The sequence below is a fragment of the Vidua chalybeata genome, chromosome 14, assembly GCF_026979565.1.
Source record: "Vidua chalybeata isolate OUT-0048 chromosome 14, bVidCha1 merged haplotype, whole genome shotgun sequence".
NCBI lineage: Eukaryota > Metazoa > Chordata > Aves > Passeriformes > Viduidae > Vidua > Vidua chalybeata.
This window is the reverse complement of record NC_071543.1, coordinates 1,993,086-2,019,222: the sequence shown is the minus strand read 5'-3', so window position 1 is coordinate 2,019,222 and position 26,137 is coordinate 1,993,086. Positions and strand designations below refer to the sequence as shown.

Sequence of the window (26,137 nt, the reverse complement as noted above, 5' to 3'; positions counted from 1 at the left end):
GGTGTTGGGGTGCGATGGGTGCTGGGAGGGTCTGTTTGGGGAGCGTGTGCAGGGATGTGTTGGGAATTCACACAGCCTGGTTAGAGAGGGGATTTAATGAGCAAGGCTTGTGGATAGAGAAGGGCGTTTTGCACAGGTTGCGCTTGGTGAAATTGGGGGGTTTATGCGTGCGTCTGTGGGGAGGGTTAATCACAGGGAGCTGTGGGGTTTCTTTGCGCTGGGGTTTGTGCTCGGGAGGTGTGGAGGCGTGCTGGGCTGACTGTAGGGGGTCTGGGGGGTCTGGCAGAGCGGTGTGTGCGGAGAGGGCGCGGGCAGTTCATGCGCACGAAGGCGGTTCGTGCAGGGGCTGTGTGGAAGGCAGCGCCTCGGTGGCTTTGGGGAGCGGTCGCTGCGCCTCGGTGGCTCTGGGGCAGTGCGGGGAGCACCCCCGGCCTGGGGTCTGGGGGTGCTCGGGCAGGGCCGAGCGTGACACAGAGCGTGACACAGCGGGACACAGAGCGTGTCCCCGTGTCCCGAGGGGGTGTGGCTGCGCCCGCTCCTCTGTGTCACTGCGGGCTGAGGGATGAGCCGAAAATCAATGCTGCTGGGAAGGGGTGCCCCGGGGGGAGCTTTGCTCCCGTGGAGCTCAGCTGCCAGCCGTGCCCGAGCCCGGGGCTCTCCCCCTGCTTGCCGCCTTTGCCGGCAGTGTCAGCGCAGCCCCTGGCATGGAATTGCTGGGATGGCCAGTCCTGCCTCCTTGCCCGAGGCAGGACCGCGGGCCAGCTCGGCTGGCAGCAGAGCCAGAGTGGGGTGTAAAAAGGGCACCCACAGCCGCGCTGCTTTTCTCTTCCCCGAGCAATTCATTCTTTGTTCGGACCTGGAATGTCCTGTTGCAGGAGGGGAGGTGCTCTTCCCTTTTCCTTGGTGTTTTTCTCCAAGCAGACCTCCTGGCCAGTTTGGTAACTACCAAAAATCCACGAGGCTTTTGCCTTTAGTGAAAGACAATGGGTGTGAGTACGTGAGGCATGAACTGCAGGGGCAGCCTCGGCTGCGAGTCATTGTGTGACCTTGACTAAAGCAGCTCTCCCTAGAATTCCTTCTCTGTCAGGCAGGATACTCATCTCCTCAAAATACTTCGCGGGGACAAGGACGTGGAATAAATCTTGGTTTCCATAGAGGAGCTTTCCTGGGAAGAAATTGCTGCCTTTCAGAGCTGTGATGCTTCCTGGTGGAGTTATTCTCAGCCCAATTACAGCTGTCGAATGGAGGTGTGGCCTCCCTTAATTTTAGAGATTCTGCCATGTTTCATTCTGGTCTCTTAATATGGCCACAGCCTTTCTCTAATGGCAGCTCTCAGTCCTGCTTGTCCTAGGTCTTAAGCAAATCTTCAGAAATAAATCCAGGAGAAAATGCAGTTCTTTATTCTCTTTTTACACTCTTCCTCCTGTTACACTCTTCCTGCTTTTGTCAGTGAAGTTAAGAAAGCTTTACTTGTTACACCTGCTTTAAATGGGTTTTGCTGCAGGTAAGGAGGTTCCTAGTTCATGAAAATACATTTTGCTGGTTGAGGTACAGACAGGAGATGCTGGCATTTGGGTTCTGGCTTTGTTCTGACAAAATGGCATCTGGAAACAGCACCGAAGAAGAGGCACTAAAACCAGAATGGGATTGTCTGTGAGGCTGTGTCCTCAGCAGAGCATCATCTAGGAAAATAATACCTGAGCAGAGTGAAGACAAAGGAATCCATTTTTTGACCATGCCAGAGTAGGTCTGCACGCTGCTATTAATCCCATATTTCTAGGGGTGACCTACGCTTCTGTTGTAGAAAAGCAATTTACAACACCGTGGTTATAACCAGCCCTTGTGGTGAACTCTGCCCTTAGCTTGGCTGTTTGCATAGCTGTGTGCAAGGTACCTGCATGAAACCCAGAATTTGCTGTGACACACAGGAACAGTGCGCACACAACCAGGGCATGTCTCTTATAAATTTGCTTTCTGCTTGGAGACTGAGGGTAACCAAACCAGTGCTTGTTGCTATGATGGGGCTAATTTATCATTGTAATTTCCAATAAACAAGTAGAACCTAGGAAAAGTCATCAAAGAGGCTCATCTCAGTGGTTAGATGGCAAAAACTTGTGAATTACTGACAATATTTCACATCATGGTCTAAGTGCTTGATTACTTCTGACTGAAAAATGTACTTATATAGTGTAGCCTCAGTGCAGTTCTGGAGGGTAGAGAATGATATTGCACAGCACCAATATCCTAGAGACAGACATTTCAGGTGAACAAAAACCACATGGTGTGCTGCTAATTAACTGGGGCTTGGAATTGCCCTTTTGTTCTCCAGACCCAGAGTTCTTCCTGGCACTCAAGGCCACTCCCATAATGAGAACAAGTGAAGTTTTTCGTACTCTTTTTTTCACATTCCTTCCGTCTGTTGGGCTGAGCCTCTTGGTCCTTTCCTGCACTGCACCCTAACATCTCACGTTTTGGAAGCCCTCAGAGCTCTGTCACACAGGTGCCTTTTGCTGCCAGCTGAGTTCTCCCTCACTGGTCACAGGTTGCTTTTTCCATTCTTCTCCAGGGAGCTGTCTCCTTCTCTCAAAATCCACCCACCTGATCATTTTTTCTTCCCTTTTTCAGTCCTAGCAGCCATCACCTTCCACCACTGTAGTCATTGTCTCAATCCTGACTTCCTATTTTCAGCATTCAGCTTTAATATGAATAAATAATATTAATAATAATAATAAGCTTTAATATAAATAAATAATGCACCTGCTGATGTTGCTTAGGACTGCATTCCTCCTTAATCTCTGTGCTGGTTAAGTGCAGGGCAGCATCCTGCTCCAGCTCATCCTTCCACTTGTGTTCCACTGCCTTGGCTGGGTCAGGAGTGGATGTTGGCCCAAGGTGCTGCTATTCATCGTGGCAGATGAATATTTTGGAAAAGAGCACCAGGTGGGCTTTATTCCCCTTCATATACAATTGGTTCCAGTGACCAGGGCTTTGGGAAGTTGATTTATGTAGCTGCATTCACTGGTGAGTCACTTGAAACTGATCATTCTGTGCCTTGTGCTGTGATAAAACTTGCATCTGAAAGATGCTAAAATAACCATGTGCCATCCTTTTCAGCCTTTCTCGTGATGATGGTAGAGCAGCTCGCATTGCATCCAAGTTTCAGCTAAAATTTAGTTCTGGACATGTGGTTTGGTCCTTGGTTAATTTTGAGCCTCTTCTTGTAGACTTGATGTGATGAGAAGTTGTCCCACCTGAGCTCTGATTATTTTTTGTCCTTGAATGGAGGCCTGGGTAGAGGTGAAAGTTGATGTTGTGCATTGACTTCAGCAGCAATGGCTTAAGAAATGCTGCTCTTGGCCACTTGTTCGACTCCCCATCGTCCCATAAATGAGTTCTTTGTGGGACAAAAGGGTTTTTTTAGCCCTCTCCACAATATAGCTGCTTTCCTATATTCAGCTTCTTGACATAATGAAATGGAGAGTGAGGCACAACCTGGGAGTGAAGGCAAGGCACATCCAAAGGTGGATTTTATCCCCTGTCCTGGGCTGCTTGTTTGAAATTTGCCCTTGTTTCAAATCAAACTCTAGAAAAAGCTGAGTAGGATCCGTTTTGCTCGGTGTGGTTTCATTGCAAATGTTCTTGGGCCGTGTGAGATATTCCACAAAGCGATTCCAAGCTTTTTGTATCCTGTCATGCCCTTGGGAATATTTTCCAAAATCTTGTCCAGGAGTATTTAAAGTAATCATGGGAGGGGCTCCACCCTGGAACTGTGCAGAGTCTGGTGTGTGCTGGGACTGAGGGGTTTATAGGAAACATCCTGGAATCTCCACCCAGTGTGTGTGTTCCAGTTTGCCTGGAAAAGTGAAGTTCCTGTAGTTTCATACTGAAACCTTGGTAACCTGTGGAATTGTTTTCTCTGGGTGTCTGTTGGCCTGATGGCTCAGCTAATTACATCCTACATAACAAAATTTGTCCACGGGGCTCTGTTTTATTTGCTTGCTCATCCTGGCTGTCACGCTAGGACTGGTGTGGTCCCAGAATTCTTTATGGGCATCGTGTGATTGAAGGTGATTTCTAATCAGGCATTTCTTCCACTTCTTCAGCAGAACAAGAGCTGCTTCTGTTCATGGAGGAGCCAAGGGAAGGGAGCTCTCCCAGGGTTCCTTTTGCCATGCTGGAGTAAGTCTTTTTAACTGGAGTAGGTTTTTTTAACTCATGAAGCAGCAGCAAGTTCAAGCATTTGAATCTCAAGGCCTCCTCCAACACCATATGGAATGAACTCTGCAAGGTGTTAAGTCCACTTAATTCCTGCTGCAGCCCTGGTAAATTCCATGAAACACAAAAGCTGGGCACAGTAGCTCATTCTCAACTTTGCAACTGCAGAGCGAACAGTCAAAATAATTGACTGCTGCCCACAGAGACTGTTCCTGGAATAACTTTTAACACTTAGACATTCAAAATGGCCTCAATCCAGCTCTCCTGATTTTTCTCAAAAGACTTCTGCCCGCAGTTCATTATCCTTGGAAAGTTGCTGGTGCCTGCTGAAGAAGGATAACTTTTCTTGAAAGCACAGCCTGTAATTTTTGGTATTGTCACAGGAAGCTGCTGTAAGAGGGTTGGAGGATTAGCACTCATCTGGAGCTTAGGGTTTTCCTAAGGAACCTTCTTCAAGGCAAACCTTGTCTTTGCTGAGATCATCCCTTCTTTAGGAGCTGAATAATCTCCTTGTGCTCCCATCACAGTAGCACTGGGATGTGTCATGCACTTGAAGCTGGGGTAATTCTGTGTGATACAAGCCTGGCTTCAAATGGCAAATATGATGGTCATGCCAGCAGGTCTGAGGTCTGCAGTCAGCCCAGCCTTGCTGAGGGCAGGCAGGAGCAGTGAGGAAATGCCTTGGCTGGTTTGGTGGCACGATAGGAATTGTGACACGTCTGGAGCAGCCTGGCATGGTGACAATGCTCATCCCCCTGTGGGCTCTGGCTCTGCAGTGTAAAAAGGGCATCGTGCTCTGAGCTGGCCCTGCACTGAACCAACACTGTCCTTGGCACCACAGGGGTTTTGTCAGGATGATGCTCCCCAGCCCCAGTGCAGGAGTGTGTCCCTTTGGGGCTCCCTTTTTGGGGTTTGTTTGGAATTAATGACATGGCTGTCCATTGTACCTTCTCACGGCTTGCAGTGGGATTCCTGCACGTGTGCACAGCTGCTTGCTGGCTAGAGACATGTGCTCCTGAAAATATTTGTGCACAGATTTTTGTGCTTAGGGCTGGGGAGCAATGTTCTTCTTGGAGTTGTTTCTTTTGCTTGTTACAAGATCTCACATCCTCTTCCCATTCCTTCTGTTATGCTGAGCACATCTTCTGCTGTCACGCTGTGTCTGTCAGTCATATTTCTGTGGCTGGCACAGTTGTACACCTTGACTTCTCATTATAGGCTTAGCACAGACAGATGTGGCACAGAAACCCACAGAGAATCCACTCCTCCCTCCATGGTAGCTCTATTCCCTGTAAGATTTCTCTTCTTTATAATCTCCTGGCCACATTGTGCTGTTAAAAGCTGCAAAGTTCACAGGTCTTCAGCCCATGCTTGCTCAATCCTCCTACCACCATGGTAAGGTTTGGGCAAAACTCCACTGTGGGAAGTGAAATACACTGTGGAAAGTATGTTCCTGGCTGGCAAATGCATGTGCCTCACTGAGGAACTTGAACGATGATCTTGCTGCTATTTGAGAGTCATAAACTGAGTTAAAGAAGACATTAGTTGAAGTGGTTTTTAAATGAAGTTAAAGCTTCAGGTCACATCCTTAGGTCAGGAAGGAAGGAAAGAAAAGCTCCTCTTCCCTGGAGCTGTGCTGCTGTGACTGCAGAAATGATGCTGAGAAGAGCTGCTGCCCTGAGCTGCTGTTCTGGAGTGTCTCTCCAAGGAGATTTCTCTCCAGTTTTAGAATTGAGTACAGTACGGATTTTATTTGCTGGGGTTTGGGTTAAATGAGACAAAGGGAGAAAGGGCAGATTCCATTTTCCACTTGTGAGTGTGAGCACAGCTTGAGAGGATCTGCACAACTGCCTAAGATCACACCTGTGGAGCAAACTCTACAAGTTCTGCCTTCATGCCACTGTTGCCTTTGGTGTACAGTGGTGTAAATACACCAACAGCTGTGGTGTGCAGTGAGGCGTTCAAAAGGACTCAGCTGGAGCTAAGAGTAATGGTACTGTGCCAGACAGATCAAGAATCTCTTCAGCTTACTTTAAAAGATGCAACTTGTTAATGGAAAATATGCTCCAGCACCTCAGGTGTCTACAGAACACAGTGCAAATGTGTGCTTTCTTTCACTGTGAAAATAATACACATGAAGGTCAAATGCAGATGAAAGTCAAGCCTTGGCACACTTCAGTGGCTGGTAGTTTATTTCTGTTTTTCAGCTGGGGGAGCAGAGGTGGATGTGAGGTCAGGAGCTGGCACAGGGAAGCTGGGGTGACAGCAGCATTCAAATCACTTATTCTTAGTGCTGCATTTAAACGGAGAAATCCCTTTTCTTAGAGGATAATGCACAGTCCTGCTGAGCACACTTAGGAGGGCTCTGCTGCCCAGGGATTATGGGCTTGGGAGGGCTCAGGTTCTTAGGATGGTTAATTCCTGGGAGCATTCCAGACTCCTTGCTGCCCTTCTCTCAGTCGTGAAACTGGAGAGAAGCCTGGGCCTGCTCTGCACCAGGTGTTACTTGGCTGAAGCAGATGAATAAACCACAACTTATCACTTATTAATCAGAAAGATTTGAAGTATTCAAAGCTTCTGGAAAACGATATCCCCAGAGGGAATTTGGTATAATGTGTGGTACTCTAGGGGGTATATTTGAGTTTCTGTTGAGTCAGATTCATAAAATGTTGGGGATTAAGGAGCTCCAGCTATGGGCAGGGCTGCATGGTTGCTTTATTGAGGGGTGTTGCTGTCAGCAAATACAGATTTTTACTGTTTGTTCAGGCCAACAGAACCTGCTGGTGGGATTATTGTTAGTTTGGGGTACACCAGCTGACAAAATGCCCAAGTGAGTGTTCATCACAAACCTCTCTTCTCTCTTCTATATTTGTATTCCATCTTTAGAAGGGGAAACAGAATATCTGCTTCCTGTTGATCAAGGATTTTGGTCATTTTTATACAGCTGATGGAGAAGAGCTGCAGTTGGTGATGCAAACACCACGAGTGGGCATCACAGTGGCAAACTGGGTACAAAGGTGGGGTTAAAATAAGTGAGAATGCTGCATCTTTTCTATGGCTGCTTGTGACATCACACCCTGGTCAGTAACAGGGACAGAAGTACACAGAGTGCTGTTATAAGCCTGTTAAAATCTGTTTATTGTGTGTCTGTTGTGGTCTCACCATGGGTTCTGGTGCCTCCAGCAAAAGTGCAGTTTAGTCAGCAGAAGGAGCTTCAGTATGAACTTTATCCTGGGCACGTTACGTGCCTGGGCCATGTGAAAATCAGTGGGATGTTTGGAAATCCATATTTTGCCAACTGGATGTCAAATCCTGTCCTAGAGATCCCTGGGTGGGAAGCCAGACTTGGCTGTGGGATAGGCTTTTCAGAGATGTCTGAGCCTTGGAGTTTGCAGTCAGGGACAGACAAGGAAATGCAGCCAATCTGTTTTTTGTAAAGAAGGAGTTCCTTTTTTTAAAAAAATTGTCTTTCAAAATAGTTAAATTTGTATTTTGCTTTCAAACGTATCGTAGTACATGGAAAACTTAATTCTGTAAGCTCAGACAAAGAAAACACCAGAAGAGACTCTAAAATCCTACAGGTCATGCCTTCAGTTCCTATTAAAATTTTATCTAATGGCGAGACGAAAGCTTCTTCCTCCAGCAGTGAGTGACTTTTTTTCAGCGCAGCCTGAGTCATTTCAGACCAGACAGCCACATTCCCTTAGGGATACTGGTTTACAGACTCATTCTAGTAATAACTCGCCCAGCATCCATCAGATTTGCAGGCCCAAAAGAAGCTCCTACAAATCCTTTAAGGTGCTTTTAAAACCTTGGATAAATAGGATCCTGTAAATTACAGACAAAGCCTGAAACTAATTTTGGGTGGGATAGGGAAGGGCTTTTTGGGAATTACTAAAAAGACCCTGTAACTCTTCTCTGCCATGTCTAAATTTGGATTTAAAGTATTTTTGGTTGGTATCAACCATGTAAATCAAGGAGTGGTATTTGGTGCAGTGTTTAATCTCAGCTGCCACTAGGTCTGTTCCCTAATAAACCACTGATGCTCCAACAGTGCATATTTGTTATGCCTGCTAGATTTATCAAGGCTACTTTTAGTGGAGACTGTTCAGGACAAGATTTTGATTATTTTTCAGGCCTGCAGAAGGCACTTTGTGGATGAATGCTGATGTGCTCTTGGCAGGGAATGGCACACTGAAGTAGTACCTAGGTCCGTAAAGATAAAGGGAAAACTGGCACATTTGTAAAATAATCAGGGTGGTCAAATGAATTTGGTGTTCTGAAGCTCTTGGAAAGCTTAGCTGCATCTTCAAGTGCCTAAATACCTTTATAACTCACCCTCTCTCAACCCCTGGTTCATGTGATTGTATGTATTTGCTGATGGCTGACTCGCTTACTTTGTGGAAATACCAGCAATATTTAAAATAACCATAAATATAGCATTAAAACAAGGCAGAATGTTTTAAGAACAAGCTCTCGTGGGAGTGCTAATGGAAACAATTATCAATGGTTTGCATGATTCGTGGGGGAAGAGCACAGAGCTGGTGCTTACTGCAGAATCTCGTTTCTTCCTCAAGGGGAGAGTTACGTCTGCTCGTCCGACAACTTCTTCAAGAAGGTGGAATACACCAAGAACGTCAACCCCAACTGGTCTGTCAACGTGAAGACCTCTGCCAACCAGAAAGCACCTCAGTCCCTGGCCAGCAGCAACAGTGCCCAGGCCAAGGAGAACAAGGATTTCGTGCGCCCCAAGCTGGTGACCATCATCCGCAGCGGGGTCAAGCCCCGCAAGGCCGTGCGCGTGCTCCTCAACAAGAAGACCGCCCACTCCTTCGAGCAGGTCCTCACTGACATCACTGAAGCCATCAAACTGGAGACAGGGGTGGTCAAAAAGCTGTACACCTTGGATGGGAAGCAGGTAGGAGGTTTTACAGATGTTATGTCTTTTTCTTCCTCTCGTCGTGCGGCTTTGCTGACTCAGAGCAATTCTTGAAGCCTAAAATTAAGCTGAGATGATTGCTGCCATCTGTTCCTTTAGATGTATGGCTTCTCATGCCAGTGGTTAGGTTACTAAATTTTCCCTGATATTAATACCAAGTGAAGAATGTAGCCGTGGGTCTGGGTGGAGCAGATGCTCGCCCCGCACGCCGGCGTGCGGTGCGTGTCTTCTGGGCCAGCTAAAGAAATAACGGGGGGATTTGGGCTCATGGCCTCCAGCTGATCTGGCTCTGGACTCACTGGAAGAACTCTCCAGCTTTGGCTCCACTCAGTGAAAACATGTTGCTTGACTTTCCTTGCCCTCTGGTGAAGGCTTGCTAAGATAAAGTGATTGATCCGAGCAGCTCTTCTGTCCAGCTCCAGAGTGAGCAGGGAAAGTGTGGAACTGTGGAGCATTTCCTTGACTAAACGCACAAGGAGGTAACGTGCAGAAAGAGTCAGAAATATTTAGCAGGTCATCAAAATGTGCTCCATGTCTACATGTTGCTGGAACTGAAGGAAACATCTGTCTCTTGTTAGCAGCTACACAGCAACGAGCCATTTCATATTGCTGTATCTATGAAAAGCCTTAAAGGAATGTGGGGGATCATTTTTAGAGCTGGGAAGAGCTAGATTCTTCAAGGGCAATTCTGAGCTTGATTTAACGTTTTTGTTTATTGTAATTGAGGAATGATCTTATTTTTGTCACTACTTTTCCTGCTTCAGATTCTGGAGTCAGGCAGCACACCTCTTGTGTGGGTTTGGACGCTGGCTGTTCTAGGGATTGATGGTTTTGCATTAAATTAACTCTGTCCTGTCTCTGGAGAAAATGATTCAAGGACTGGCTCTGTCCAAGGAAATGCTGATTTTACAAATAAAAATGTTCATCCCAAATGCAGGTTCCTACAATGTCCTGCACAGTCCAGGAATGTAGTGTAGTGCCTGGGAGCTGAGAGCAGCCTGTCACTCTGACCTGATAGTCTGGTGTCCCTGCGCATGGCAGGGGGCTGGGACTAAGTGATCTTTAAGGTCCCTTCCAACCCAAGCTATGCTGTGATTCTTGCTTTGTCCCATCCTGTGTCCTGCACATTAGTTACTGTCTGGTTCCAGCTTCAGATAGCCAAAAAAATCCCATATGTCTGCCAAAGTTTTCCTTTCCACCTGTCTCAGCACAGCACTTTTCCTTCCTCAGATGCACAGTTTGAACATGAGAGGGTGGCTGTCCATAGACACAGTGACCTCCTGGAAATGAGCAGTGATACCAGGAGAGATGCACTGGAAACCTTGGGGGAGACCAGGGAAAGAGGAAGGAGATTCTCAAATGACCTGTGCTCCCTGAGGTGATCACACCTGGGTACGGGACCACGCCCTTTGGGTCACAGCAGCTTTGCAAAAGGTTCCATAGTTGGATCAGGCCTGAGAGCAGCTCCCTGCTCATGCTGACAGAGTCCTGCTGATCTCCCAGCTGGGAAGGAGGATCTTAATCTGAACCTGTGAGTGGCCTCAGTTCTTTGAGAGCTGCTGGCAGTTTGGGGGTGAGATGTTGCTTTGGATGGTGCAGAAATAGGGATGCTCCATGAGCTTCCATCACACTGCTCTCTTCTCCCCCTTTTAGCTGTTTACAGCAGCAAGTGGTGATTCCCTTCCACCTCTGGCTGGAGAACAACAGGATCAGCCCTGATACAACATTTAACTTGTTTCTCTGGCTTTACAATTCACCATTTTATGAGATCTTTGATTGCTTGTTGGAGATGCAACTGGGAGTTTCAGTGTGTGCAAATGTACACCCAGTAACTGTGTGCAGTTCTTGAAAACAGCGAGACTATTCTAATGGGATATTTGATGGGATGTTCGATATTTGTTTGCGGCACCAATTGCTGTTGAAGCTTCCTGAGGAGCAAACCTGGTTCACCAAGGCTTTGTTTCTAGTGGAAGGTTTCCTTCAATGCTTGTTCTTTATTATAGATGTGCGTTCTTAGTGTGGAAGTCAGAGCTAGAAGCTTATGCTGGCTCCTAGGGTTTCCATGACATACTGCTCCATAAAATCTGACCTCCTGACATGACATTAGGGGGTTTTGCATGTCTGATGCTGACATTAGAAAGAGATTACTGCATGCGTGAGTCTGACAAACAGCGCTTTATTTTCAGGAGGAAATATTCATGCAAAAATGCAGGCTGCTCAAAGCTGAAATACTGACAAGAATCCTGACAGTCTGTCTCTTTGAGTGCCATCAGAGGCACGTTGCTCCCTCTGTTGTGAAATGATAAAATTTACAAAAGGAACATACAAAGGGAAATCATCCCTCCTCAGTCCACGAGCTGGAACTTAATGAGGGGAGATGATTATTTTATTTATAGGCATTTCCATAGTGCTCATCAGTGCAGTAATCAAGATGCTTTAGAAGTACAGACAGTGGTGGCAGTGACAAGGTGGTGTGTGAATAATTACATTTCTGTGCACTGCAGACCTGCTGCAGTTGGAGTGTGAAAGCAGTTAATTGAGAGCTGGTGGGCTGTGTTTGAATAAATGTAGCACTCGAAACAACAGTGGGCTTAGGTTATTTTAATGAAATTGTGTCTTTTTATGTCTTGGGTTGGCTTGAGAAATATGGCCCTTGAAGCTGCTAAATTAGCATCTTGTTTAATTTGAACATATTTCTAATGTCTGTACTCAAGCTCCTTCCCTCCCCAGAGCAAAGCATTACCTCTTGATGCACATCCCTGAGCTCCAAAGCTTTTTCAAATAGTTGACCAAAAATGAGTCATGACAGGGGATCACAACAGAGATTTAACTTTGGAACTTTCATGGCTGTACAGGAAATGGTGTGGGTCAAAGAATTCCATGCATTAAACAGATGCTATGAAGGGCCAAATCCAGTACTTGGTTCCATGACTACAACTGCTGTAGTGTTGAGATGTGCAGTACGGGCAATTAAAATACACACATTCAGGATTTAATTTGGTCAGGCCCGTGGATCATGCTGGAAAAACAGTTATTTTGGTCGATTCTTCCTCCTTTTTTAAACTCTTAGTTCTACCCAATGTCCCAAATAAGTCTGGATTCCTGGGAGCACTGGCTACTTCGCAGACACACGATGACAGCTCCTGCCTCGCGTCGTTAACAAACCAAATTAGAAAGCAGAATTTGAGAGCGTGGATGGAGTGGCATTGGGATATTTTGAATGCACTAGGCTGAGCTAGACTTTGCAAAGGTTGTGTAGATTTCCTGTCCTGCTCGTGCCTGAGCTCCTTCTTCACCACGGGGCACAATGGGTCGGTGTTCTCTGGGGCAGAGGAGGCTGCTCCACCCCTGGCAGCCCAGTGCTGCTGCTGTCAGCACCTTGCTTTGCAGGTGGGCTCTGCCTGCATTCCTTCCTGCTTCTCAGTGACCTGTGGAAGCTGATGCCTTTTGTGCACCCTAAACTTCTCTTTTGCTGCCCTGTATTTTATTCCAAGGTCCGTGAGTTGTTCAGTCAAGTGCTTGGATAGATGCAGTGACACAAATCAATCCCTTTTTTTGGGTCATTGTCTGAGTTTGGTGATACTCTGAAATTCATCAGGCATGTCCCGTTGTACTTTAGCATTAAGATACTCTGTTGTGGTGTAGAATTTATTCTTTTCCTCCAGCTGCTTTATTGCCATGCCTTCATTAACTAAACACCCCATTGTGTGACCCAACAATTATCATCACCAAAAAATAAGCAGAAAATGTGCTGTTCAGAGCAGGGACAGCTTGTATGCTTCAGCTGCACATAAATAGAGATATTCTGGTCAACAAGCAGGGAACAGATTGTGGTTTTAGCCACGATAACATGCAGTGATCTCCTCTGGCCTTTGAAATCTTCCAACACGGGGAGAAGTTGCCCATGCTCTGCTCATTGGCTGTTCCCTTGCCCAGACACAGTGCTGCTGCTCCATCTGAGTGTTAGCTGTCTCATCAGATGAAATTACATCCATTTCCATATGTCAGGGCACTTGTGACTGCACTCCCAACAGAATTTCCAGCCTTAATAAAACGGTCCCCTCTAGCAGCCTTATCTTTGTTCAGGATATCAAGTGGCAGGTGATGAGGGGAGTTCCTTCTGTGTTTGCAAAGCTGATGCCAGTGCCCTGGGGGCCAGCCCACCTCTCCTGGCCAGGTGAGAAGTTGCCATTTCATTTTACATTTCCTGCACTGAGGAAGGGCAGCAGCCACAGAGAGAGAAGCAGGATGACAAAGCTTACAGCAAGTTTAAGGTTGGGACTTTGTGATCAAAGTCAATAAATTAGTTGATAAAGCATCTCCTAAATACTAAGGCATCCCTACAAGTTGCACTGGAGAAACCAAGCTTTGGAGTTGCTGCACTGATTTTAAGCTGGTATTTGGAAAAAAAATGTAGTAAAAAAATTAATCACTCAAGTGTTGATAACAGCAGTGGACCAAACTCTTCCAGGATAATGTAGATCTATTGATTGTATTAATGAAATTGTATCAATGAGACATGGAACAAGGTTTGTACTGAAATAGAAAAAGGCCTCCAACAGCTGTAATCTGTAACTGGTGCTCAGGAAGGAGGTGACACCTGTGTGACTGTACCCAGTGACACCTGCACTGCTGGAAGATCAGAGGGAGCCTGTTCCCCCCAGAGCCCCAGCAGGAGTTAACTCACACCCTGAGGCACCAGGTTCAGGGTTACAAAGTGAGCAAATTGCTTTGTGTTATTGCACTCGTTGAGGAGAAGGATGTCAGAAAAACTCGTCCTTCTAAGTTGTTGTCTGCCCTTTAGGATGCTGAAGAACTGCACTGGAGTGACCCCAGAACATGCAGTTCCATGCACTGGTGTAGAGCTGGAATTCAGCCTCCAAGGCAATCGGAGGGAAGAGCAGGAGAGGGGTGCAGTGTGTTCTGTACCCCACCTTCTGCTAAAGCTCCACAGCAGCCAGTGCCAAGGGGAGTCCCAGCTTCCCTCCCTGCTGCACAAAGCTGGAACAACAAACCCAGATCTGGTTTGCATCTGCTCCTCAGCCCGTTCCTCTCGCAGCTTCTTCTGAGATTTGCCAGGCCCCGTGTAAATCTCCCATTTTGATAGCAAGAGGACAGGTCTGGCTGGGCAGAGGAGCTGAGCTGGCAGGATCCCTGCCCACATCACTCAGGACGGGGATTAATCCTAGCCCAGCTCCTCCCCAGGGCTGCTGCAGATGCTCTGGCTCAGGGTGCTTGCGTGAGTGAGATCACTGCTCTGCAGCAGCCGTGTGTCATGCGAGGGGGATTAGGAATAATGTATGGACTGGAGAACTTCTGAACCCAGTCACTTCCAGAGCCAGACAGCACAGCCTCGTTCTCCATCTTCAGGGAGCTCTCAGAGCGAGCTGCAGGCTCAGCACTGCCTGGTTCATGCACTGCCTAGACACTAACACAGACAGAACCAATTAGTCCACAGGTATCCCACAGGGATTTTAGCACTCACTAGAATGAATAAGCCCAGCTTCCATGAGTGAGTATCTAAGTACTTAGGATAAAATATTCAGAAGACTTTCTGAGATGTTATTTAGAAACTTTATGCTTATTAATTTCTGTTTCCTCTGGGTGTGTGGGCCACAGAATTTGGGTGAAGAGGGGCCTGTCAGGAGCACTGTGAATCCTAATTCCTGTGCTTCTTAAAGCAGGCACAGGCTGATCTCAGCAGCTGAGCTCTCCATCAGACCTGTTCTGTGAGCATTGTACCGACCTGGTTGCCACTGGTGTGGTGTCCGACCACTCCCCAAGACAGGTAGTGATGGAAACAGGGGAAAATGGGATTTAAACTGTCAGAGGGCAGATTTAAATTAGACATTGGGGAAAAGAAAATTCTTCCCTGTGAGGGTGGTGAGGCCCTGGCACAGGTTGCCCAGAGAAGCTGTGGCTGCCCCATCCCTGGCAGTGTCCAGGTGGCACTAAATGAGCTTTAAGGTCCCTTTCAACCCAAACCATTCTATAATTCTGTGTGTAGAGCAAGGGGAGACAGTGGAGAACAGCATCATCTTGCAGACTTTGCTGGATGTTTTGCCATTGCTTTGCCTCACTCTCAGGTTCTGGAGGAGGTGTCATCCTCCTGCCTGCCATGCACAGGGCTTTGTGTACTCGTTGGCACATTGCAGATCCTGGCTGGGGTAAAAATCTCTGGCAAATTTGTTTTTCTCTCAAGGCAGTGAGGCTCCCAGTCCACAAGCAGGCTCCCGAGTTGCTGCTTGCTGGAAAAGGTTGATTTTAGAGCCGTGCACTGACCACGCTCCACATGAACACCTGCTCCTCGTGCCACAGATGGCAGGCTGTCAAAATTATTGAAAGATGCAGTCAGAGGTGACCTGGTGACCTGGGAGTACGTGGCCCCTGGTACTGCATCCTGGTGCTATTCACACCCCGAAAGAGACGTATGCTAAAAATTCGATCCTCAGTGGCATCTTTATTTTAGCAGTTCTCTCTGTCATGCAGAGTGACATGTTCCCTTTTCACTCTGCATCCCAAGAGAGAAGAGGATTATTCACTGTAGTGCCAGAGGGTTTATCTTGGAATAAATGGGCTGAAAATGAGCAAGGGAAATAAGGCTGAATATCTGGAGCTGTGGACAGGCCAAGAAAGCCTCATTGTTTTTTTCCATTGTGACTTTCTGTCGTTATAGGAAACTTAAGTTTCTGGTTCCTTTTTGATGCTTCAGCAGCAATCCCACCAATGTGAATGAGAGTCCCTCCTTCTCTGAGAGGGAGAAGGTTACACTTAAAATATCCTCAGCAAGGGTGTGGATTCTTGTAAATGACTTCTTTTGATCACCTGGAATAATCCAATATGTGAATTTCCCCTCTCTGCAATGGGGAAATACCTTGCTTATTCTGGTGTGCTGGGGTCCTTAGTGTTAGGCTGTGAGTGGCATCACACATTACTTTTGCTCACCTCTCCTTACCTGCAGTAGCTCAAAGATTGAGCAGACACCCCTGAATTCCCTCAGGGGGACACACCTTGAGGATGTCCTGGTGGTTGGTGCCACCTTCCACATCTTGTTGCAGGTTCACCTCTTTTTCCTGACTGCCTGAAACTGTTTCTTCTTTTCCTTCCCCTTACTGGCCTTCAGCCAAAGACCAGTTCTTCCTGGCCTTCAACCACAAAGCTGCTTTCACTCAGTGGCAGGTAAGTTATGGCACAGCTCACACTTTTCTCTAGGAAAAGCCTGCTCCAGGTGTGAATAAAGGCAAACAACCAGGTAACAGAGGCTGGGAGAAATGCTGTGATGGAGCTGTCAGCCAGCACAACAGCATCTCCTTCTTTCTTGCCTCTGACACTGCACATGGGCTGCACCAGGGATTATTCATTTTGTGTCTAGTACCTGTATCTTGATGGGGCTTAAATATTAAGGAAGTTCATGAGTGCTGCAAAGGGCCCTGTGAGTGTGAGAGGTTGTCAAAACCTCCTCACTCTGCCTTTTGGCCACGATGCCAGTGGCCACAAAGGTGTTTTTATGGGTCAGTAAGGGAAGGAGTGATAGCCTGGCAGATGATGCAGCCTCCATCCACCCTCAGCTCTGCCAGGAGTGACAAAAGACATGCAGAAATGTGTGTCATAAGTGTGTCTAAAGGAGCTGAGGAGGAAAAAAAAAAAAAAAGTTGGATGCAATCCCTGGAGCTTGTCAGAGCTGGCTTAGATAGACCTACACATGTGGGGAGGTGCAGAGAGGAGCTGTGGGAGCTGAGGGCTGTCCCAGTGCTCCTCAGGCTGCAGCAAATCGATTAAAATAGAGCTGGAACTGCAGGCCTGCTCCTGGAGATTTGCTCAGGCTGAACGGGGAGGAATAAGCAGGGCTAATAACCAGAGCATTCACTGCTCCAAGCCACAGGCACACCCTGCCCCCTGTGAATGTGCAGCCAGGCCTTGCTGGATGCTATATAGTGGATATATAATAATAATTTACACTATTAAACCCAGTTCTGGTTCCCTGGTTAACTGCAAGCACTGTGTGTGTGAGTAAACACATTTTTATCTGTATAAATACATTTTACTAAGTGTTGTACAACACAGCTCTGCAGCTCAATTTGCTGTCTAAGCAATCTTAACTCTTCCTATAGTTAAAGAATCCCAGGGACCATTGTGCTCTGATATCCTCAAGCCATGTTATTGTTTTTGTTCTCTTACCCTAATAAATCAAAAACAAAGTGTGTTTTTTAACTGAGCTTCGAAAATGACTGTTTACTTTTACATTATTCCTTGATATAAATGCAAATCTCAGTGTTATTAATAATTTTTAAATTATCTACGTAATCTAAAATAAGTAGGAAATTAATGTGTATTAGCTCATGGCACGTTTGTAATTTTTAATCTTGAAAAATACCTCAGAACAAGGATTTTTCAGCTAGAGTGGGTGTAAGATCAATCCTACCTTTTACTGTTTCTTTTTTCTTTTTTTTTCCCCCCTCAGTGGGGGATTTACTTATGAACAAAAACCCAACATGGGGAAGATGAGATAATATGCCCCATTCATTAGCAGGATTTTTCCAGGGGATTTTGCTCCAGTCAGAACTGGCATGAGAGGTCAGTCCTGCCAGTCCTCCAGGCCTGAGCTCTGTTATCTGGAGGACAATGAGCTCAAGGAGCTTTGATTGGCTCCACAGGAATCATTGTGCAGCCCCTGAGCCTGCGGGGCAGCGGGGAGAGCAGGACTGGGGCTCCTTCCTCACTGCCCTGCCCTCACCATCTGCTCCGTGCTGCTGATCTGCTGCTGCATCCCCTGCGGCTGCAGGAGCCACAGCTCGGCCCTGTGGGCATCAATTCCTGGCTGTGGGCATCAGTCCTGGCTGTGGGCATCCATCCCTGGCTGTGGGCATCAGTCCTGGCTGTGGGCATCAGTCCTGGCTGTGGATATTCATCCTTATCTGTGGGCATCAATTCCTGGCTGTGGGCATCAATACCTGGCTGTGGATACCCATCCTTGTCTGTGGGCATCAATACCTGGCCATGGGCATCCATCCCTGGCTGTGGGCATCAATACCTGGCTGTGGGCATCAATTCCTGTCTGTGGGCATCAGTCCTGGCTGTGGATATTCATCCTTATCTGTGGGCATCAATACCTAGCCATGGGCATCCATCCCTATCTGTGGGCATCAATTCCTGGCTGTGGGCATCAATCTCTGTCTGTGGGCATCAATTCCTGGCTGTGGGCATCCATCCCTGGCTGTGAGCAGCAATACCTGGCTGTGGATACCCATCCCTGCCTGTGGGCATCAATTCCTGGCTGTGGGCATCCATCCCTGCCTGTGGGCATCCATATCTGTCCGTGGATATCCATCCTTATCTGTGGGCATCAATTCCTGGCTGTGGGCATCCATCCCTGCCTGTGGGCATCCATATCTGTCCGTGGATATCCATCCTTATCTGTGGGCATCAATTCCTGGCTGTGGGCATCCATCCCTGCCTGTGGGCATCCATCCCTGTCCGTGGATATCCATCCTTATCTGTGGGCATCAATTCCTGGCTGTGGGCATCCATTCCTGGCTGTGGATACCCATCCCTGGCCGTGGGCATCAATTCCTCTCCATGGGCATCAATCCCTGGCCATGGGCATCAGTTCCTGGCCATGGCAGAGCAGTCCAAGCCCTCCTGGCAGAACAATTAATGGCTGCAGGTGTTGTTTTTTCTGTCTCTATTCAGGTTCTCTGAGCAGGGGACAGAAATGGGTTTAGGAAAACATCTCCTGGTGTGTGCACTCTTCTGTGGAAGAAGCTTTTCCTCAAGTTATTGCTGTGCCCCTGCACTCTGGACATCATCTCTTGTGCCCTTCCTCACTCCCTCACGCCCAGAATAGAGCGGGAAGAGGAGCAGAGTGGGACTAATGGTACCTGCTCTCCTCTGTGTGTCTGGCAGTGAAAATACACCAGGAAACTCAGCTTCTGTGCTAGATAAATCAAGTGAAAGGCAAAATTGTGAAAAAAGCGTGCTACAGCATGCAAAAACCCCTTTCAGCTTGATGATCTATTAGTATAAAATAATAAAACCATGGGTGGGGGAGAGCCAGTAAACCTTTTGGCTTCAAAATTCATGAGGAAGGAAAGACTCCTTCAAGAACCTTTGAAGGATCGTGAGGTAGTGATAAGAAGCGAAACTGTTATCACAGACTTGAAACAGGTTTAGAAGAAGAAACCAGGGTAGAAATAACTTCTTATCAGAGTAAAAAAAATACCAATAAACAAGTGGTGTTCACTATCTTCTTGAGTGATCTGGAGGTGGAAGCTCTTGGTGAAGATGATGAAAGGACTGTTGTAATAAAGAAGCTGGGAGACTGAGATGAACAGGCAGTGTAATGGATGATCGTAAGTTGAAAGCAGCACTGGTAGAAATTACTCTTATATTTGTTTTTTTAAACTAAAAATAACTATTCTGGAGAGAGGATTGCCTTGCTGAGGCAGGCTAGTAAATAATATCTTAGCAGAGAATCAAAACAGCATGCTAAAGCATATGGTATCCATTCAAAATTCATGCAGAAAGGAGCAGCTTTTTAAAATATTGCTGTATTCCATTTATCTTTCCACTTCACCTCTCCACCTTCTCAGATGTGTCTCAGAGTGTGGAAGGAAATAAAGAGCTCTTCCAGGGGCTGTGCTGTGCTCCCACCTTCTGAAGCACCCAGGAGGTGCTTGGGGACTGGTGTTCATGCAGTGTTTTGGAGCTGGGGCTTTGGTGGGACACCAAGGGGGTTACAGATGGTCAGAGCCTGTTTTCTCTGGAGGGCTGAGTGCTGAATCAGCCCCTGCTGCCCAGCCTCGCTGCATTTTTGTGCCTCTGAACCTGGGAGTTTGGCTGTGGCTGGGCTGTGGAGGTGACCTGGCTGCCAGGGTCCCTTCTTTTGGAGACCCAAGGAGATCCACTTATGCAAAGGTGTTGAGAGAAGCTCCAGCTGTAGCTCTGCAGATGGGGAATACCCTGAATTTCTACAGCAGGTGACACATCTTATCCCCCTGCATGGCATGGCACGGCATGGTGCAGCCTTTCTGTAAATAAAGGGGGCTTCTAATAAAGATGGGGGCACATTCTTAGCCTGGGGCAAGGTGTAATGGGCTTGAACTAAAAGAGGGTGGATTTAGATAAAATGAAGAAGTTTTTTACAGTGAGGGTGGGCAGGCCCTGGCACAGGATGCCCAGAGCAGCTGTGGCTGCCCCTGGATCCCTGGAAGTGTCCAAGGTCAGGCTGGGCAGGGCTTGGAGCAACCTGGGACAGTGGAAGGTGTCCCTGCTCATTGCAGGGGGCTTGGAGGAGAGTCCTTCTAAAGGTTGCCTCCAACACAAACTGTTCTATGATTCTCTGGTGGAACCTTTGAAATGAATTTGTCAAAACTGCATGGAATGACCCTGCTCTTTACATGAGGGACATAAAATTCAGTGCTTGTAAATGTCTTGGTCTTGATGGATATGGGCCTGTCCATCCTTCAGTCAGATGTGCTGTAGAGCCTCTAACTCAGCATTTGCAGCTTCTCTCAGCCACTTCTGTAACTTTTGCTCTCCTTTTAACTACCAGATAGTATAAATGGAGTGGAGAGAAAAATACGCCCCTCACTTTCCTCCCCACCACCCAGTGTTAACAGAAACTCATAAAATATTTTAGTACTGTAAAAAAGCAAAAATCCAGTGCAGCCATTTCAACTTGGTCAAGAATTTTAAACTTGGCAGATAAATTACTTGGGGAGAAATGCTGAGAACCATTTGCAGATGAGCCAAAAATCTGTGTGAAACCCTAAACCTGAGCAGCCTTCCATCATGGAGCTCAGCTTTAGCCCATCATGAACTCAACTTCTCTCTCTCAAATGTGCAGATATCAGGAACCTTATCAACTGCTGGCAGGCTGCAGGATTACATGTAAATGAAGTGTATCAAAGAGTCGAGTTAGGTAGCCAACATTAGGATCTAAGAACATTATTCTTGCCTACTTGAAAGCCCTTCATAATGGATTAGAAACAAGAACTTACATCTCTTAATACCAGCTGAAATTTGAAGCATCTTTTTTTGCTTCTAGTGAATTTAATATTTTGAGAGTAAATGGTACTGGGGATTTCCTTCATTTTAGACAGCCCCAGTCACGGAGGTTTGCAAAACGATGTGCTCATTTCACAATCAAAATGAAAGCCATAAGGCTGAATTTTGTACAAGAGACTCGATAGAGTTGTTGGCAAATGTTATTTTTAGCACTGTAGAGCAACAGAGATCTTTACAGTCTTGGCATATCTTGCAGTTTTAAAATGGAGAACAGCTCTTGAAATGTCTGCTTTTCCTTGAATTTTCATCCATATCACGAGGTTCTTCCTAAAGTTTTTGCCCTGCTCTTGGCAGCAGGTAGTGATTTAGTGCCAAGCAGTGCACAAGTGCTCCCTTTTACACCGTTTCTCCAGAAGACCCTTTCTTCCAAAAAGGAGATGCTGGAGAAAATGCTGTCTGATCCTGGCATTGATGGTTTGGGCTGTTTCCAGCTGCATGTGTTCAGTGTAGTGTAAAATGGACAGCAGATAAGGAAAAATAAAGTTGGGCCGAAAGTGCACTGAGCACTGTTTTACAGATCTCATAATGAGTGAAAACCAACTTGCTTTTTTCTTTTTTTTTTTCTTCCCAGCATAGCTCACAAAGACCTTCTTTCTCTCAAAAGCAGAAGAAGGTAACTGCCCCAGGAAATATCTGCTGTCACAGATGAGTGGCAGTGTGCTGCAGGTATTCAGGAGTGGCTCTCGAGGCTCCTGGCGTGAATCCAACTGCGCTGTGTGACCACGAGCAGGGCAATTAATTTGCTGTTTTCAGACTGGGCTGCTGTGACACATTTAAACTCACAGGGAGCTGAAATGAGTTTGTCAATTTGTCTTTAATGTCCGGGTTGGAAGAGTTTTCACGCATCCCTGTCTTAGCTGCCTTTAGGTAAAACAGGACTCATTTGTAAGACTGCTGCGAGCTGGGGAATGCTGGGCTCGGGGAAGGTGCCAGCCAGGCTTTCTCAGCCCTGCCTACATTCTGCAGGAAGAATGTCTGCTGCCCCTCTCTTAACAGTGCTGTGCAGTCAGGAACAAGCAGAGCACACTTTGAATGGTCATTTATCTCTCCATTTCCCCTCCTCCCGTTTTATTCACTCCCTGCCTGTGTGCATGGGGATTTGCCTGTTGGCTTTGCTTTCCTCGCCGTATTGTTCCAATTATCACACAATCTTTTTTCACCTCCACTTAACTTACACGTGGGTATGACTTACAGCTGAGACAATGCAGTCATTCTGGCAGCTGTATCGTGGGCCACCTTCTGCTGCTTTTTGGACCACCAGCTAAGACTGATGGAGAGTAGCAGTCTCAAGAGCATCGTAGCAGACTGAACCCCCCTTCTTTTCACTGCACAGCTTACAGAATACCTGGTCTTAGTTCTGTGAGGCTCTGGCTTCCAAAACAAAGTAAGCATCCGGGTTCTGCCCCCTCAGCGGGTGGGATCCACCGAGGGCAATCTCTGGTGCCATGTTTAGGCAGGAGACAAAGCTGAGATTGATTCAGTCGCAGCCTTCACGTGTGCTTCCTTTCCATAAGTCATGCTTTCAGTTCTCTGCAGCCTGGCAGCTGCGAGGGCTGGTTGCTTGGTGACGCTCTCAGCAGCACAAAGAGCTCTCAGCTGGGAGGCCGGGGCTGTCCGCCACAAACAGCTGGGATAATTTTATTTATCTTTCTCTTGTTCCCAGCAATTGCGAGGACCTGAATCAAAGTCAATAGAAAAGGGAGCACCAGCAGATACTATTTATGGCTTCTTTAGCATGCACCTTTTTCTTCCCGAGTCAGGGAGGTGACAGCGTGTGCTAGAAGTGGCTTGTAATGTCAGAAATGCAGGAATGAAATGAAAAGCTGTGATTTCCACTGCTGCTTCAGGCAGGCTTTTACAGGTTCTATATAAAAGCAACATGTGAGACAGGGATTTGGATTTATGAATCATTGTTCCTTAATCCAGTGTGTGACTGCCTGCCTGCTCATTCTTTGTAATAATCCTGCGCTGTGCAGGTCATATCTGTGAAATAGCTATGAATGACTCCTCCTCTGCCTCAGAAGAGCACACTGCTCTTCGGATTTTGTGAAAGATGAAACAATGAATAACATGTTAATTCTAGTCAGGTGTTAATGGCTTTATTTATGCAAGGTGCTATGGGGTAATAAATAAACCCTAAATGTTTACAGTTCACTGATGAAATGCACACTAACATGGATAAACTGATGTATGAATGCGCTAAGGATCTGCTGTTAAACTCAAGAGAGGAAATGTTGTTGGTTTCTGGCATTTTCCTCCCAGATCAAAAGCCCTGAGGTACCAAGAAGTAAAACTACCTTTTGAGAGTTTGGGCCGCTCTGCTCCCAGGGCTAAAGTCAAGAAAGATTGAGGAACATGAACTGAAGTGGAAACATACCTGCTTAACTCAGTGCTAAATGTAGCATGCAGAGCTGCTGAGGGAAAGGGCTACATTGGTGGGATCTGATCTGATTGTAAGAATGAGGGGTCTGAATTTTAGTGCCTCACACTCATGAGCTGTCATAGCAGGTGTTGTAGTGGACACCTGGGGGCTTTGGACTTTTTATTTATGCCCACATGCCTGCATGGGGCATTACTACATGAACCTTTTCAGTGAAGAAACAGCAGCCAGGGTGGATTTTCTTTCATAAAAATCACATACTTAAGCCATAATCTCTTTCTTGACCTGAAAGCATTTTGTCACTCTAATACAGGCACTTATGGCACAGTTTTCATCCCTGAGCTGGTGCTTCCCAGATACTTTTTGCATGTGTGGTATTTGCATGGATTTTGCTGATTCTAAATCGAGCAGTTTTCCTCACCCATTACTTTTGGATGTATGGAGACAATAATCAGGGCAATCCTCTAGCTCACGCTTTGGGGTTTACAGCGATCACTGAAGGGATCAGGAAGGAATTGGCCTTTCCAGGCAGCATCCTGCAGAAAGATGTAAGTACATTTGTGAAGGAGGAGCTTCCCTGTCTGCTGAGACAGCAGCTATTAGCCCCTGACAGAGGCTGTGCATCAGCCAGCGATGAACTGGTCCTCTGTGTCAAATCCTTATGTAAATGCAACAGCCTAATCCCCCTGCCCTAATAGGAATTTCACACCTTAATCCCCACTGTGGTCAGGGGCAAAGACATTCCTGCCAGGCAGTTTGAGGAGTCCATCCTTTCTGAGGGAAATCGCTGGGTGTAAGTTTGTGGTACTAGGGAAGTCTACGATTTGTAGGGAAGACTGAAGCATGTCGCTAATAAAAGAGAAGGGATTATGTTCCTAAATTGTCAGTGGATTTCAGAGGATTTGCCACACCAAATGAGACCATTAACCTTCCAAGTCCTTCATTTTGCCCCTGGCTGACTCTTTGCTTTAGCTGGAAATGCTCTCTGGGCACTACAGTAGGGTCTGCAGGAGTGGGAGGAACAGGATTCCCTCCTGAGCCCTGCAGCAATGCAGGTGGTGCCCTGCAGCTTGACACGGCTCCCCCAGTCCTGGGCTTCCACTGCTCAGGTTGGAGGAAGTGTCCATCAGTGCAGGTGGTGTCATTCTGAATAAACCTGACATTATTATGTAACCTCGAAGAAGTACTAAAAGGCTGGAGTAGAGCACGTGGCAGGGACTGGGCACTGCCTTGCACTCATCTTTTTCTATATAGATGTGCATGAATCTCTCAGGCGTGGAGATTTATTTCTTGCCCAGCTGCAGAGCCTTGTGCAAAGCTCGCTGAAGTCTACAGAACACTTCCACAGGCCATGACCTCAGTCTGATGGTCCAATGCCTTCCATGACAAGGGGAAAACCAGCACTGCTCCTGAATTGTCACCTCTGACAATAAGGATGCTCTGGTTTCCCCTCTCGACAGAGAAAAGAGGCTCCTTTTCTCTGCCTCTTGTGCCCCTGGTTGTGGAGATAATTTTGGGTGCCAGCTAAGCACCTGGATGTGCTGCTATGGAGCATCACTCCCCCATGCTGCTTGCTGTGCCTCCTCATGCCCTGGGCAGGGTGGCTCTCACCTGGGATCACAGCATGGTGTGTGCACAGCTTTACAAGCAGCAGTGGTTAGCTGGCCATTTGGAAGAAACCTGTGTAAATGTGTCCTGTTTTTTGCACTGCCAAAGCTCTTCCAGACCAGCCTTTTGTTTTACTTCATCCCTCACTGCAGAAGCTTGTTACTCCCTGCCTGCTCTCCTCTTGTGGCTCCAGCCCCTCTGGGCTGCTCTTTGTCTGCCCCGTTGTTGCTCCACGCTGCACTTTGGACTTGCTTTTCACCAGTGCACGAATGAGGCTCTTCAGCAGCCCCCCCTTTATCCCCATTCTCAGCAGAGTCCATTCTCCCCTCGCAGCATTTGCATCCAAAATGCCAGCACACTGACTCCAATCTGCTGCTACACAAAATAAGCCTTGATTTTATGGGTTACCCCCCCCACCCCCCAGGCCAGCTGGCTGTAGAAAGTTTTGTTCTTTTGTAACTCTAAATGCTTGTGTTGTTTTTAATTGGATTTGACTGTAGCTCACTTAAAGTTTGTGGCTTTTCCTTGGGAATGATATCACTGTCCCAGCCAGCTCCTGTGGAGCAATGACTGGAAAAACCTACTTAAAGACAAACTATAATTTAGGAATCAGCAATGTCTGATGTAGCAAGAAATGCAATTTTGGAGGGGAAACCATTACCCAGTCATTTAAATGCTTCTGTCATTGGGAATAAACCCATGTGTACCAAAGGTCACAGCATCCCCAAGAGCTACTTTTATTTTGTATTGTTTTACTCGTGTCTAGGATGGAGTTAGTGACCTGTGTGCAGGTCTGTCCCCTCCTGCAGCTGTCTCTGCCCTGGCTGGGCTCAGTTTGTGGTTTTAAGGAACCCCTGAGAAAGGCAGAGGCAGCTGTGACAGTAATCAAGTCTCTGGGTGGGTCCCCTGAAAATGCAGCCTTTTCTAAT

The 26,137-nt window shown here is 46.9% G+C and overlaps 1 protein-coding gene across 4 annotated transcripts in view; it reads left to right on the top strand.

Moving 5' to 3' along the window:
- DCX (doublecortin) overlaps positions 1-26,137 on the top strand; it is a 63,544-nt gene that overhangs the window by 878 nt on the left and 36,529 nt on the right. For all 4 annotated transcript variants that reach the window (XM_053955753.1, XM_053955751.1, XM_053955749.1 and 1 more), the window contains exon 2: positions 8,793-9,133. In XM_053955753.1, coding sequence (XP_053811728.1) covers positions 8,793-9,133 — 341 coding nt within the window. The remainder of the gene's footprint in view (positions 1-8,792; positions 9,134-26,137) is intronic.